A 14,832-nucleotide genomic window follows, 5' to 3' on the forward strand; every position below is an offset into this window, starting at 1 on the left:
TTCTATTCAGAAGCTAATTTACCATTAGCACAGGGACCAAGAAACTGCTGGTCTGGTAGGTCTGATAATCTTTCAAAATCTAGCTCAAATGCTAACTTCTTTTAAAGCCTTCCTTGATTATGCCACCCTGAACTGATATCTTCTGCCTCTGAACTCTTAAAGTGATTACTGCCTAAGAAATTTATTTGGCTACTAATCACATGCTGTGTTATGGTATTCTTTTACTGTCACCATGAAATGATATTTAAAATCTCAATTCCTTTAACTTTATTTCGTTTTAGGTCTCCTCTCCATAATTAGGTTTAAATCCTCTAAGGGCAGGAAATGGCTCTTTTACTTTTCTATTTCCTCTACAGCTCTTCACACACAGTTAGGAACGTGAAATAGTATTTATTGACTATATTCTTACTTGGCTTGGTTGACATCCTTCTTTGCTGTTTGAAGTTCAAGAACCAATTCTTCTTTTTCCTTTTGCAAATTGATGACTTCCAATTCTAGATTTTTTATGTTATCCTAGAAATGTTATAGGTTGAGAGAAAGAAAGCATTACAAGGTAAAGGAAGAAAATCACTTCAACATTTCACATCTTAAGGAACTACGCATTCAATTTCTACCACTTCAGTTGAACACTAAAAACATTTCTACTTGATTTGATGGAGATTAAAGTTATGTAGTGGGAAAAGTACCAACTTGGAATCCAAAGGCCTAGATTTGAACCTTGAGTCCAGCATACTCTATGTAAATAACTTAAGGAAAGCCATTTCATCTCTTTTAGCCTTAGTTTCTATGTAAAAAAGAGCTAACATGGCAGGTCTAAGACTTATCAGTCCTAAAAACAGATCTGCTTGCAAGTTGGACCTAGGCTCAAATCTGGGAACTTGGATTTTGGTAGGATTCCCACAGTTTCCTAACTGTTAAGAGTGGCTCATTATGCCTGGACTGTGCAAGCAATATGACTTACCCTGAGCACACTGCTTTCCTTCTGGGAGTCTAGAATTTTCATATGTGCTAGGGAGAGAATGCCTACATGGATTAACCCTGCTAACAATCCTGGATTCCTAGGCTCATGGGAGCTTCCCTGATAGACAACATTTCACACATTGTTAAAACCCATTGCTGGAGGAATTAAGTACATACCATGTGACTCCATTGGAAGAAGACTCTTGGAAGCACTCAGTTTCCTACAGACTTTGCCCCACGTGCTTTTTCCCTTTGCTGATTTTGTTTTGTGTACTTCCACTATAATAAACCTTAGCTGTGAGTATGACTATACTTGAGTCCTGTGATTCCTCCTGGTGAACTGCTGAACCTGGGGGTGGTCTCATCTATGTAAACAATTAACAACACTATCTACCTCACAGGTTGTTGGGAAGATCAAATAAGACAAAAAAGTAAAAATTTTGTAAACTGTAAAGAGCTGCACGTTCTTGTATCTAGAACTTTCAAATGTATGCATGTAACAGCAACTGCAGTTCTGCATGCATTTAGAGAACAAATTCTAGAAATGAAAGTTTGGTAGCTCTTCCAAGATTGGGAAAACTCAATGAATAGATTCCTTTCTGCTCTCACAGGAAACTGGCTGAATGAGTGGTTAGTATCCAAGAAGATTATATAAAGGCCTTCGACCAGTATTGAAATGAGACAAAGAAGCAAGGGCAGGTTAGTTAGGGCCGTATCTAAATAGGCAAGAGCTATTTTTCAAGAAATACACTTTTAGTCATTTCAATATGAACAATGATCGCTTCTTGGTCTTTTGGCTAAGATCAAGGGTAATATGAACAATGAAAACCAATCTCACTGCTTTAAATACCCTGTATATTTAAACTGACAATAATGTATGTGTGTGTACTTACAGAAGTAACACATGAAAACATTCTTACAAAAAATAATCCAGATAATACATATAAAGGGCAAGTTCCCTTGACTGCCCCACCCCTGCCAAAATTCCAGACCTCTCTCCAGAAGTAACCATTGTCATCAGCTTGGTCCAGATCTTCCAGACACTTCTTCCTAGACATTTACATACTATGTATCTGGACATGTACATATTCTAGACATTTACATGGAAGTGTGTGCATTTATTTATTAAATATGTTGTGGCAAATGCCTAGAACATATATGTAAATAGATTTGAAAATAATATATATACATACATATGCATATATGTACATGTATGTAGATACCTACTGCTGCTGCTGCTGCTAAGTCGCTTCAGTCGTGTCTGACTCTGTGCAACCCCATAGATGGCAGCCCACCAGGCTCCCCTGTCCCTGGGATTCTCCAGGCAAGAACACTGGAGAGGGTTGCCATTTCCTTCTCCAATGTGTGAAAGTGAAAAGTGAAAGGGAAGTCGCTCAGTCGTGTCCGACTCTTCGCGACCCCATGGACTTCAGCCTACCAGGCTCCACTGTCCATGGGATTTTCCAGGCAAGAGTACTGGAGTGGGTTGCCATTGCCTTCTCCGAGATACCTACTAAAATATGTTAAAGATAGAGTCACATTATACATAGATAACATTTTGCAACTTGCCTTTTTTAAAAAAGAACTTGGTCTTAGAGATTTATTTATATCAGTGCATACAGATCTCATTGTCTCAGTCTTTTTCTTTTTTGCCATAATGAAACATTCTTGTACATGCCTTCTGTGCACATGTGTAAGCCTCTTCTAGGGTAGAGACAAGTGGAATTACAGGTTCATGGGGGTACACATTTCCAATTTTAATAGATACAAATTGTCCACCAAAGTGGTTATTCCAATTGACACTCTAACTAGCTATGTATGAGAGTACTTGACGTTTCCCTGCACCCTTGTCAACACTTGATATTGCTACATTTCAAAATTTTTATTAATTGGATGGGTAAAAAAACAGTATCTCTTCATTATATATGCCACATTCAGTCAATCATTATCTCACTGGCTCTACAAGGGAAATAATTAAAATCGTTGACTACTGTGCTATTATAATTCATGGTAATCTGCACTAACCAGCACTTATATCTCCTCAAATTTTTCTATAGCAGGACTTCCCTAGTGGTCCAGTGGCTAAGGCTTCATTCTCCCAATGCAGGGGGCCCAGGATCCATCCCTGGCCAGGGAACTAGATCCCACATGCCGCAACTAAAGATCCTGTGAACTGCAACAAAGATCAAAGATCCCACATATCACAACTAAGACCTGGTGAGGCAAATAAATAAATAGATATTAATTTTTTTCTATAGAAATTCCTCACAGTGATAGGAAAATATTGTTTAGAACAAAGAACTACCTTTATTTCTTAGAAGACATTTACATGTGATTAAAAGGTACAGTTAACACTAAGAATTTATTTCCTTTTAACTTTAAAGTTTGGAAGCTCAAGCATATTTGATTCCAAGGGGAAAAAACGGATACGTTATCTTGCTACACCTATAGCTCTAGCTCATTACCAGCACCCATCATAGGATCAGAAGTACACTGAGGAAACATATGTTCCTGAGCTTCTAGGCAAAAGTACAAGAGAGGAATAATTTCTCAGCCTTATCATTAATCCTTTGTTTATCCTGAAAAGGCCAAAATACATTTGACCTAAAAAAGTGTGCATTGTTATGTCCTGTTAATATGGAGGATTGAGCTATGTATTTAACTTGCCCTCTCTTGAAAACCTACTAAAATGACCTCCCCAAAGGATATAAATCAACAAGGATGAAGAGAGCAGTCAAGAAATTAAACAAACTTTTTTGGAAGAGGAAAAGAATTGTGTAAGTGGTAACTGACTTAGTAGAGTAAATTTAAAAAGTTAAACTATGACTCCCATAGGACAAATGTCAAGAAGAAACAAACCAATTTGTATCAGAACCACAAAGAGGAGCAAAGCTTTCCTCTTGGGAGAAGCTGAACCTGACAGGCTGAACTCATAGGCAGCAGACACAACAAAAGACGGGGATAAATTAACACACTATTGATAGGGGATTAAATAAGAAGTCTGTATATAACCAGAGAGACTTCAACTCTCCTATTTGCTCTGAGTTACCAGAAATAGGGCATATTGCTATTCTCCCCACACAACTCTAGGCAGGAGAATGAAAGATTTCTTTATTGGTAACTGACCAGCCCAGAGAAACCTATGCATAAAGAACTTCTTATTGGCTAATTATTTACTTATGGCTGTGCTGGGTCTTCTTTGCTACATGCAGGCTGTCTCTAATTGCAGTGAGTGGAGGCTATTCTTTGTTGCAGTACACAGGCTTCTCATTGTGGTGGCTTCTCCTATTGGCTATTAGTGTCTCACTCTTAAATATCAACGGATAACCACAAATCACTGGAAATTTGAAGGAAACGTCTTACACTAGAGAAAGACCAAATCAAATACACTAAAAAAAGGAATTTGAATGAAACAGAGGCAAGGCAGGAAGAAGAAGAGAAGTTCAACAAAATTTAATTTCTATCCTTAAAGATGAGTACTGGATCCATGAAAAAAAAAAGAAGAGGTTATAAAAAGGAACAATTAGAGGATTTTTAAAAATCTTAGAAATAGGCAAATAAAAACATTTACCAGGAGTGGAAGGAAATCTCCCAGAGAGTGGAATAAAAAGACAAAGAAATAGAAAATACGAGGGAGGAGATAAGAAAAGCAGAGACTAAATCTCAGAGATCCAATATCTGGCTAAGAGGAGTGCAAGAAAAGAGAAAACAGAAAATAGTGATGGGCATTATTAAAGAAATAATACAAGAAAACTTCCCACTAGAGAAGAATACAAATTTCTAGATTGAAGGGACTCACGAAGCACAAAGCACAATATGGGAGAAGAGATACACACTAAGGCACATCATTGTGAAATTCAAGAACACCTGGGGACAAAGAAAAGATCCTGAAAGTTGCCAGAGGAGAGGAATATACAGGTCAAATAAAAAGAATCAGGGGTCTTCCCTGGCAGTCCACTGGTTAAGAATCCGTGCTTCCAATGTAGGGGGGCTGTGGGTTTAATCCCTGACATGGGAATTAAGATCCCAAAAGCTGTTAGGTGTGCCCTCCTCCCCACAAAAAAAGTATCAAGAATTATAATGGATTTCTAATCAACAGCACTGGAAATATAATGGAGCAAATCTTTCAGGATTCTGAAGAAAAACAATTCCCACTGCAGAATTCTAAACCCAGACAAATTAACAAATGTAAGAAACAGCACTATCATTTCCACCACAACAAACAAAAAGCTATTTTCAGGCATGCAGTGAATGGTTTAAAACATTTTCCTTTCATGTACACTTTCTCAGAAAGCTATTTGTGTTGTACTCCACCAGCACAAAGAGGTAGCCCAAGAATGAGGAAGACATCGAATCGGTTTCAACACAGAGATGAGCAGTAAAGCACTGCTCCTAGTAAACAATGGTCCCAGGCTGATGGCTGGGCAGTAGGCCTAGAGAAAACAAACCAAGACAGAAGATAGGAGGGTTGTCTTCAAGAAAGAAATGGACTGATAAACTACCTGATACATTTGTTCTACTGAGAGGAGCTTTATAATTCTGTTAAGAAGTTATCTTTTACATTATTTTTGTTTCTTTCTTTGGCTGCGCTGGGTCTCAGTTGTGGCACAAAGGATCTCTGATCTTTAGTTAAGGCATGCAAAGTCTTAGTTGCAACATGTGGGATCTAGTTTCCTGACCAGGGATTGAACCTGGGCCCTTTCATTGGGAGCACAGAGGCTTAGCCACTGGACCACAAGGGAAGTTCTGAAGATAAATTATTTTTTTCTAAATTGTATTTATTTTGGCTATGTTAGGTCTTTGTTGCTGTGCAAAGGCTTTCTCTAGTTGTGGCGAGCCAGGGCTATTCTTTGTTGTGGTGCACAGGCTTCTCATTGCAGTGACATCTCTTGTTGCAGAGAATGAGCTCTAGCTGTATGGGCTCAGTAGTTGTGGCACTCAGGTTTAGTTGCTCTGCGACATGTGGGGTCTCCCCAGACTAGGGATCAAACCCATGTTCTCTGTATTGGCAGGCGGATTTTTAACCACTGGACCACCAGGGAAGTCCTCGGTGATAAATTATTGACTGGTACACAGAAGACTAAGTAAATGAAAAAATGAGATTATCATTATTAGTTGCACTGCTCGGCTTATGGGATCTTATTTCCCTGACCAGGGATTGAACCTGGGCCCATAGCCATGGAAGCCCCCACTGCTAGCTACTGGACTACCAGGAAACTCCCCAAAATGAGTTTATTAGCTTCAGGAAATGCAAAAGACTGTACAAGAAAGAAAATGGAATCACATTATACTCTGTGGCTCAGCTATAAAACTTATGTAATCATAAAATTTAAACAGTAACTATTCATTTAATCAAAATCTGTGATACAGCCATTTTGAAAGATACAGGTGAGGCAATGTGCATGGGGGAATGTATACGAGAGCTAATATTCCCATCTTCCATAGTGGGAAGTCAATTGATAATGTATAAAAATTTTAAATTAACAACTATACTACCAACTCTTATCTAGAAATCTGGAGGTAAATGTCAGAGGAAACAGCTTTAAAAACTTAAAGTATAAGCCTAGGGAATAGGAGAGAAGGTAGTTTGCTTTTATTTTTCTGAGTATTGTATTATTTGACCTGTAAAAATGATATACATGCTCTTGTGTGACATAAAAAATAAGTTTTAAAAATGTTAAGACTGTGATAACAAAATGGAAACACAACCTCTACTGGCAACTTGGCTATTATTTTGGAAGCAACTTCTACTCTATAGAAAAAAAAAGTGGTGAAAATTACTTAGGAGAAACACTTTACTTAATTTCATTTTGAAAATTTACGGGAGCTGGTGGTAGAAATGTATAATATAGGGATTTCTTGAGAACAACATATAGGACTTTGGGGGTCTGAATAGGAAAACAGTCCATCCTCTCCCCTTCCAGTTCTGCTGACATCCCGGGGGTCTGAATAGGAAAACAATCCATCCTCTCCCCTTCCAGTTCTGCTGACATCCCTTTGTGGATGGGAAACACTGGGCTACATGGGAAAATAAGGTCTGGAGCAAGGGTAACCTTGTGGACAACCTATGAGCCCAAGACTTGTCTTTAAGTAAAGACCTGATTTTAATTGGCAAGAACCACTGAGGACTAACATCAGGAAAGGCAGTTTACCCATTTGCCAGGTCATGGGACATCCATTACCAGTGTCCTCATAATTCTCTCTAGAACCCAGACCATCTACTGAGATGTACCTTCCTTAGAATCCCAGCATAGTTATTAGAACAATTCTCTACAAGTAAAGACCACATTTATTATAACATTATCTATTTACTAAATACCTGTTGTATAAGTAAGGTATTAGATTAAATGAAAGAAAATTACAGTTTCTTTATCCTGAATGTACCCTTCTGTGTTTAACCAACAGTACAACTCCAGTCATATTGTGCATTTTATGTTGCCTTATCATCATCAAAAACGGTGTGTCTGTTTTCTTCCCGTATAACTAAAGAAAGATGATCGACATGAATATCATGTGCCCTAGTAAATATTTAACCTGGTACTGGAAATGGATGGGCTGTAGTTGGTTGTCATTCTGAGTCATCTTCTTGGCTAAGGCCTCTTTCAGTGCAAGGGCTTTATTTAACTCAACCAGCTCCTTAGACATCTGAGCTTGACGTAGAGCATGCTGAGTGGTGAAAGCATCAGAAGACCTGCTGCTGTCTGGACTGTCGGCCTCTTGCTGGAAAAGATCAGGATAATGATTTGTAAGAGAAATAAGCAACTGGAGTTCTTAGGCACTGTTTCATCAAGTCTCACAGCCACTTCTCCATTATCAGTCCCTCTGTTCTTTTAAAACTGGCTTCTCATACATTTGCTTTAAACATCAGAAATAAATTGAGCAACCCATTTCCCTGCTCTCACAAGCACCTTATTTTTTATATCCTATGACTGACTTTTAGAATGAACCAAGTTTCTTGCTCTTTTCTTTATAGGTCTGGCCAACATTTCTTACTTTCACCTTATTCTAAGGAGTCCTTAGAGGAGAGAGGGCTCTGGAAATGGCACTTTGTAATGGTGGAAATGGAGAAGAGGTTTCATTTATTCTTAAAGCTGACCTCTGGCACCTGATTTATCTTCTATCTTTCTTCTTTCAGAATATAAAAAAAGTACCAATATATTTTTGTTTTAGGGGGAAAAAGCTGTCTCAAGTAAACCATTGTCCAGCCTTTTATTTTGACTTTGCTCTATAACCATCAGCCAATTTCTAATACATTTGATCTATTCTTGCGACTTGAATGCTCAAAATATTTTCTTTGGTTCTTTTAGCCCCTAACCACTGCATCTATAGAAAAGTATGCTGAGAAAAAATTCTCTTCCATTTCTTTTCTAATGCTTTTTTGATTTTGCCATAATTTCCTAGTTTGTTTCCTTCATTGTCTTAATGTGCTAGACAGTTGATACAGAATACAAGAAAAAAAAATTACTAACAAGAAATCAGTATGCCAGACTGCAAATATAAAAAGCGGCATCCCTGAGAAGCCCTGTCACCCATTACCAGTTATACTACTAGAGACAGATCCTATCCAATTTAGGGATTTTATACTTAGCTTCGATTTATACTCAAGAGTTCTAAATTTCCAGGGCATTCTATAGAGGATGGTAACAATCAGGGATTCTCTTCTCAGCTGACTGATAAATTATAAGAAATGGCACAGTTAAATCTCCTGGTTCTACACAAAGGGCCAATTACTTACTGTTTCTGGTTCTACTGCAGTATCAATGGCTGCAGTCATGCAAGCAACAGTTTCATCCTGCAATGACAAGGGATGTCTCAGTTTAGGAGCTTACTAGTGGGTTTTATATGGGTTATTTAGTTGTTTTCAAGTGTATATAGAGATCATTTAAGGTATTGGACCAATTCTGTAGTCACATATACCCTCCCCCACATGTTTCCACTTCCCAACTCTCAAGAATCTGTCTCTTTGTAAAGGTCAATTGTGTGGTCTTTGTAAAAATAAGGTCATGTAGCAACTGACATTTATTGCACCTCTCCTGCTCTGCCAGAGGTCACTGAACTAGAGTGAAACAGTCATTCAAACAGGCCAAAGTTTAATCCACTTTATAGACACTACCCTTTCTTTTTATGTTTTTCACCACTAAGTCTACCTCTGTAATGTACAGGTCTAGTCAGTTCTTAAGGACACAGCATCCTAAGATCAGACATAGCAAATAAAGGCAATGCAGCAGAAAAGTGAATATGATGAAGGATTATTTTTGATTTTTATTTTATAGCCAGTCAAGGCAGCAAGATCCCACTCTACAAGGAAATAAATGTCCCAGAAAAATGTGCTCATGAAGTCAGACAAACATACTTGAGATTCTGTCCCTCATATGCATAGGAACAAATCATATGCAGTTAAGTTACTCCAGGTAGTGGTTACTTGAAGGGAAAGGGTAGCATTGAACCCTCTCAGAGAAGGGCACAATACTTTTGGGGGCAGTAGAATAACAACCACCTAAAAGGGAAACCTAAAGCCACTTATTAGGACAAATTTGTTTACAGGCTATCATATGAGCAAGCTTTGTTTTCCCCACTGGAATTTAGGTTTTATTTGGCATTGAAACATAAGAATTATCACTTCTGTTTAAGTGATTCTGCAAAGTTCTGGGAAGAAAGGATTATTTTCAAGATGTCATATGATTAAGGTCATAGGTAAAAGAGCTATTGCTCAATAGCAAGGAGAAAATTTACGGTTAGCACAGGGAGTCTCTGCATCAGCCCAGTGAAACATTACATAGTTACTGAAACATGAATCTTATTACTTTTAAGGCAAGGAGTGAAAGAAGCCCTTAGTGGGACTTCCCTGGAGATCCAGTGGTTAAGACTCCATGCTCCCAGTGCAGGGGGCACAAGTTTGATCCCTGGTTGGGGAACTAAGATCCTGCTATGTCACACAGTGTGGCCAAAAAAAGAAGAAAAAAAGAGGCCCTTAGTAAATGCTGTTTGTAAAGCATTTCCCTTATTCTGCCCAGAAATTCCTAATCAGTGAGACTCAAAGAGAATTCAAAGGAAGACCCAGTGTTCTCACATCCTTTCTTATTATGATTTACAGTACTGGTGATTCTCCAAGGCTAGGACATACTGAACTCTTCTTTAAAAACAGAACACTTCAAAATCCTATAGGTTAATGGTTACCTTTTCTCCCTCCCAATTCAGTTGAGTTCAGTTCAGTTGCTCAGTCGTGTCTGATTCTTTGCAACCCCATGAATCACAGCACGGCAGGCCTCCCTGTCTATCACCAACTCCTGGAGTTCACTCAGATTCACATCCATCAAGTCGGTGATGCCATCCAGCCATCTCATCCTCTGTCGTCCCCTTGTCCTCCTGCCCCCAATCCCTCCCAGCATCAGAGGCTTTTCCAATGAATCAACTCTTCGCATGAGGTGGCCAAAATACTGGAGTTTCAGCTTTAGCATCATTCCTTCCAAAGAACATCCAGGGCTGATCTCCTTTAGAATGGACTGGTTGGATCTCCTTGTAGTCCAAGGGACTCTCCCTCCCAGTAAGTCTCAGTAAAAGGACTAGTTATAGGCCTATCCTAGATTAACAGGACCTATGACACTGGCTTTTGGAGACTTTTTCTAGGACTTTCCAGAGGTCAGGATCAGAGTAGATCTGATTCAACATGCCCTGAAGAAGACATGTCGTTACTTTGAGTTTACCTTTTGGCCCAATAAAATTTCAATGCTAAGGTTTAAGCTTTGGCGACGTTCTATGTGAACACGTCAGGATTCTGTCTTTATAATCCTAAATGTAAATATATAACAATAGGATTTATTTCAATCTAATAGCCTCTTTCTTCCCCCTTTTTAAGGCTACTATGAACCTCTTGTAATAAAAAGACATATATTTGCTGAAGGTGGTGGTCAAGTGAACAAGGCCATGGTACATTGAGTTACATTAACCAGCAATACCCACCAAAATGAAGTTTGCGCTTACAGGCTGTAGGCAATAGCATTACTGGCATGCAAAAATCTTTTTATGGAACTGGTCTTGAAGGAGGGGTTAAAAACAAAAAAATAATTCGATTTTGTGGGAACTGAAAGGACTGCATGAATTTCCTCACAGGTAACTGTTATAGGAGGTTTGCTTGAATTATATTTTAAAGGAAGAAATAGTACAGTTTAGCACTTAAAACCCCAGGAGAAAGGTCCAGGAACAATGACTGCCTCATAACTGAAAAGGGGGTGTTCGCCCGTCACTTAAAATAAAAATAGTTTTAATCCAAAATGAAGGGCACAAGCATTTACATTTGAAACATTTTGCTTTCACTGTAGTGAGTCTTAATAAAAGTCACAGGATACATTGTTGTGTATTTCCAAAAAAAATATGTAGCTAGGAGGGTCTCCAAACAATAGACACAGAAAACTCTGATTCAAAAGTCCAGCAGGAGCCCTGAGTAAAAGGGTTATTCTACCTAATGGTGACAGTGGATGGAAGCCAGGGACTTTATCAGCTTGTGGCAATCTTTAGCACCCTCTTGCTGTGTGTGCCGAGTGATTTTTAGTGGCGGACACTGCAATTCTCTAGAGTTCCTCTGAGCCAGCCACCACTAGCAACTTCCTCCATAGGCATGCCAGGCACCAGTCATGCTGCCAGATCTTCACTGAGGATATGACTTCTATTATTTTGTTAACTTTGCTCCATTGATTTCCTTCTTCATCTTTCCCATGTGACCCAAAGACCCAGAAATAAGATGATGTAGAATCCTTTGAGATCAGTGTAGTGGCTATGAACAAAGGTGCCCTAGATCACTCTTTTCTGATCTTAATAAGTTTTGGCTCCAGCAGGGTTCTGCAGCCTTGACTATCTGAATTCTGAGGCAGTCTCTCACAAAGTTTTCATACACAAGATGCTTCACCTCTATTCAGATGGTGAAATTGAACCTTGTGATAGTCATTCTCTAGCCTGCACTCTATCTTCAGACACAATGATGTTCTTATCATGTTCTAAACATTTATACCTCTGCTTTTGCGAGTACCTTTTCCTCTATATAGATCATCCTTTCCCCTTTCTCTGTGTGGCAAACTCCTACTCATTGTTTAGGACCAGGTTTCTTCTTCCTGAATTTTCTAGGCAGTTAATCACCCCTTCCGTTGGGCTCCCATCACTCTTTGCTCATATTGCTGATGTAAAAGGGTTAAAACAGACACGAGAGAGGGTTCCTAGTTTTCCTTGCCTCCTTTTCCTTTCTCCCTTTTTTGCCATCTCTCCCACCTGTCATCCTTGACCAACTGACAAAAAACAAGACTTGCAAGAACAATTCTTGAAAATAATTAGATAATCAGCAGCATGGGATTGCATCAAAATTCTTGAGCAAGAAGCATGAAAACCAGAGCATCCTCCAATTAAAAGATCCACAGCAATTAACAACAAAAACTGCCACCTGAGCCAAACCACAAAGATACACATCCCTATCTTCTTATCCTATGAAACTCCAATCATATTTCAACTCAGGGAGTTATTTGGAGTTCAGGAGATCCCTGAGTACATCAGCTGAATAATGTCTTTAATCTTGACTTAAGTCATTTGAATTATTTTCTTTTGATATTAATGCAGTACCTAGCAAGGTTACACAGCTGGTGAGTGGCAGAATGGGCTTCAAACCAGGGTTTTTCTGGCCCTGGAACTCAGATTCTCAAATACTATGGCCTGTTTGTTGGATAAATGAACTGTCATCTTGGACTACCTGTTATAATTTTATATAGTACTACTTATTCTAAAACACTGCTTTCTAGTCTTTTGGTAGTTTACTCATTTAATCTCTTGAACTGGCCATCCTAAACATTCCCTCTACAATATTGTATGGTATTTTTTTCACTGACTCTTTAAGAGTAAAATAGAGGTCTGGATGATTTTATGATACTCTGTTGACAACTCTACAACATCACAGGGCAAGACCCAGGGTAGAGAATCACTGTTCTGGTAAAATTAAAACCTCTGTTTCAGAGCTATGAATATCTAGCAGGTATTTACATACACATTACTGCTTCATAATTAAAATCAAGAAAGTACAGATGGAATAAAACAAACCCTAATCTTTTACCAACCATGACCCTGAACATAATATGATTTTGACTTTTAAAAAAAGTATTTATGCCTAAGGACTAAGAGAAGGAACATCAAAATAAGAGGTTTTTAGGATGGTAGGACTGTAAGAATTTGTCATCTGGAAAAAACAACAACCTCCGTCCCAATAAAACCCACCCACAACTACTATAATAGTTCTAAAAATAAATAGAAATGGGAACTTATAGCAGAATTATCAGTCAAACTAATTTATTACTGGTTATAAAAGAGAGCTATGGTATTCCCTGGAGGCTCTACACTATGGGTCAGAATTCTGCTTATTTAAAATATGGGTATGGTATAAGGCCTCTTATTAAGTTAGCCTACACTGAAAGGACAGCAAATCAATGACTGCTGCTTGAGCTACCCAGGCAATTTTGCACCCTTGTGTTGCTGTTTCCAGTGTGTGATTAGAATACTGAAATAATAATGTTCCATTGCACATGTGATCTATGAGTGTTTTAACTAATTCAATATTCAGATTGTATCCAATGATCCATGATCTTTGTCCTCAACAGCTCACAATCGAGTTGTTTCAGCAAAAAGTACAGGGTTAGATGGGTTTATAAGCATCAAGAACAGCAAACGAAAGCAATATGCCTATTTACACTACCCTTACTTAGCTTACCGATAGCTGGGTAATCACTTGCTGCAGGTTACGAATTATCTCAACATTTTCTTTTAATTCCTGGTCTTCCAAAGTCTCCACTAGCTTTTGAAGATCCACTTTGCAGCTGAAAATTTAAGCAAAGGAACCCAAGGGTTAATCAAAGGCCAGCAAGTCCATGGTTATGCACTAAGGTGGTACAGGTCACTAACAAACATCTGGGAGGAAACTTACGCTGCATGCTTCCTGAGCTCTTCTAGCTTGGCATTCATTTTTTCATTTGCTTGTTCTGTCTGCAACAAAGATCCAAGAGATCATCAGTGGCAGTGTCTGATAGCTTCACCTAATTAAGCCCTCTCTTCTACTCTTAATGGATTAAAACCTAGGTAGAGAGGCTGCCTCATTTGCTGTAATAGAGGATTTACTGGGCTTTGGTTATTTAGAAATGTGTCTTTTAACAGTCATAGAAATTAGCCCTTCAGTCAACATGAGCTACTAAAAATAGCATCCAAGCAGCTGGGTCTTTTGCTTGCAATGAAGCTCAGCTAGGGGTGGAATGTGAAGCCTTAATTCCATAGAGAACCTTGCAACTGGGGGAAAAAGCAATACTTCCTGGCATGCTATTACTTGCTGTTTGCAAAAAGCCCACTTGCCTGATAGTTTTAGCAAAATAAAGCAAGAAAAAGATGAAGTATAAGAATGATGGCAGAGAAGACAAAATGGCAGAGACAGCTACGTTTTGGAAAGGGTGATTGATACTTTTCAGTTTATTTCAATCACAGTATCTGTAACACGCTAGATGCTGCAACAGATTTGGGAAGGGCAGTTTATATAGGACAAAAATGCTGTGCTTGTTATGAAGTTCTGACAAGACATCAAACAAAAACCCTTTGGGCAGCCATTGTAACAACCTTAAAAAGGTCAGATGGGTACATGGCTAGAATAACAAGTACTGTCTGTTACGTCAGCCACACTCACATGTTAAGCACAGCTTCTAGGGTTACTTCAAAGACATAAAATATAGCACTGGAGACAGAAAACTGTATATAAAAAATTCCTTAGATCCCATTTTCACCCTTCTGCTAGTAATGGACATTACAATGGACCTAGGATTTGGCCCCCTTTAAGGAAATCTTTAAGCAGCTTACCCTTCC

At 38.6% G+C, this 14,832-nt stretch overlaps 1 protein-coding gene across 3 annotated transcripts in view; it reads right to left on the reverse strand.

Annotated features, from left to right (window-relative positions):
- KIF4A (kinesin family member 4A) overlaps positions 1-14,832 on the reverse strand; it is a 129,793-nt gene that overhangs the window by 42,643 nt on the left and 72,318 nt on the right. For all 3 annotated transcript variants that reach the window (XM_019956143.2, XM_070784779.1, XM_070784781.1), the window contains exons 12-16: positions 13,913-13,971; positions 13,700-13,805; positions 8,696-8,752; positions 7,495-7,680; positions 410-513 (exon numbers count right to left, since the gene is read on the reverse strand). In XM_019956143.2, coding sequence (XP_019811702.2) covers positions 410-513; positions 7,495-7,680; positions 8,696-8,752; positions 13,700-13,805; positions 13,913-13,971 — 512 coding nt within the window. The remainder of the gene's footprint in view (positions 1-409; positions 514-7,494; positions 7,681-8,695; positions 8,753-13,699; positions 13,806-13,912; positions 13,972-14,832) is intronic.

The sequence above is a fragment of the Bos indicus genome, chromosome X (genome assembly GCF_029378745.1).
Source record: "Bos indicus isolate NIAB-ARS_2022 breed Sahiwal x Tharparkar chromosome X, NIAB-ARS_B.indTharparkar_mat_pri_1.0, whole genome shotgun sequence".
In the NCBI taxonomy this organism is placed as follows: domain Eukaryota; kingdom Metazoa; phylum Chordata; class Mammalia; order Artiodactyla; family Bovidae; genus Bos; species Bos indicus.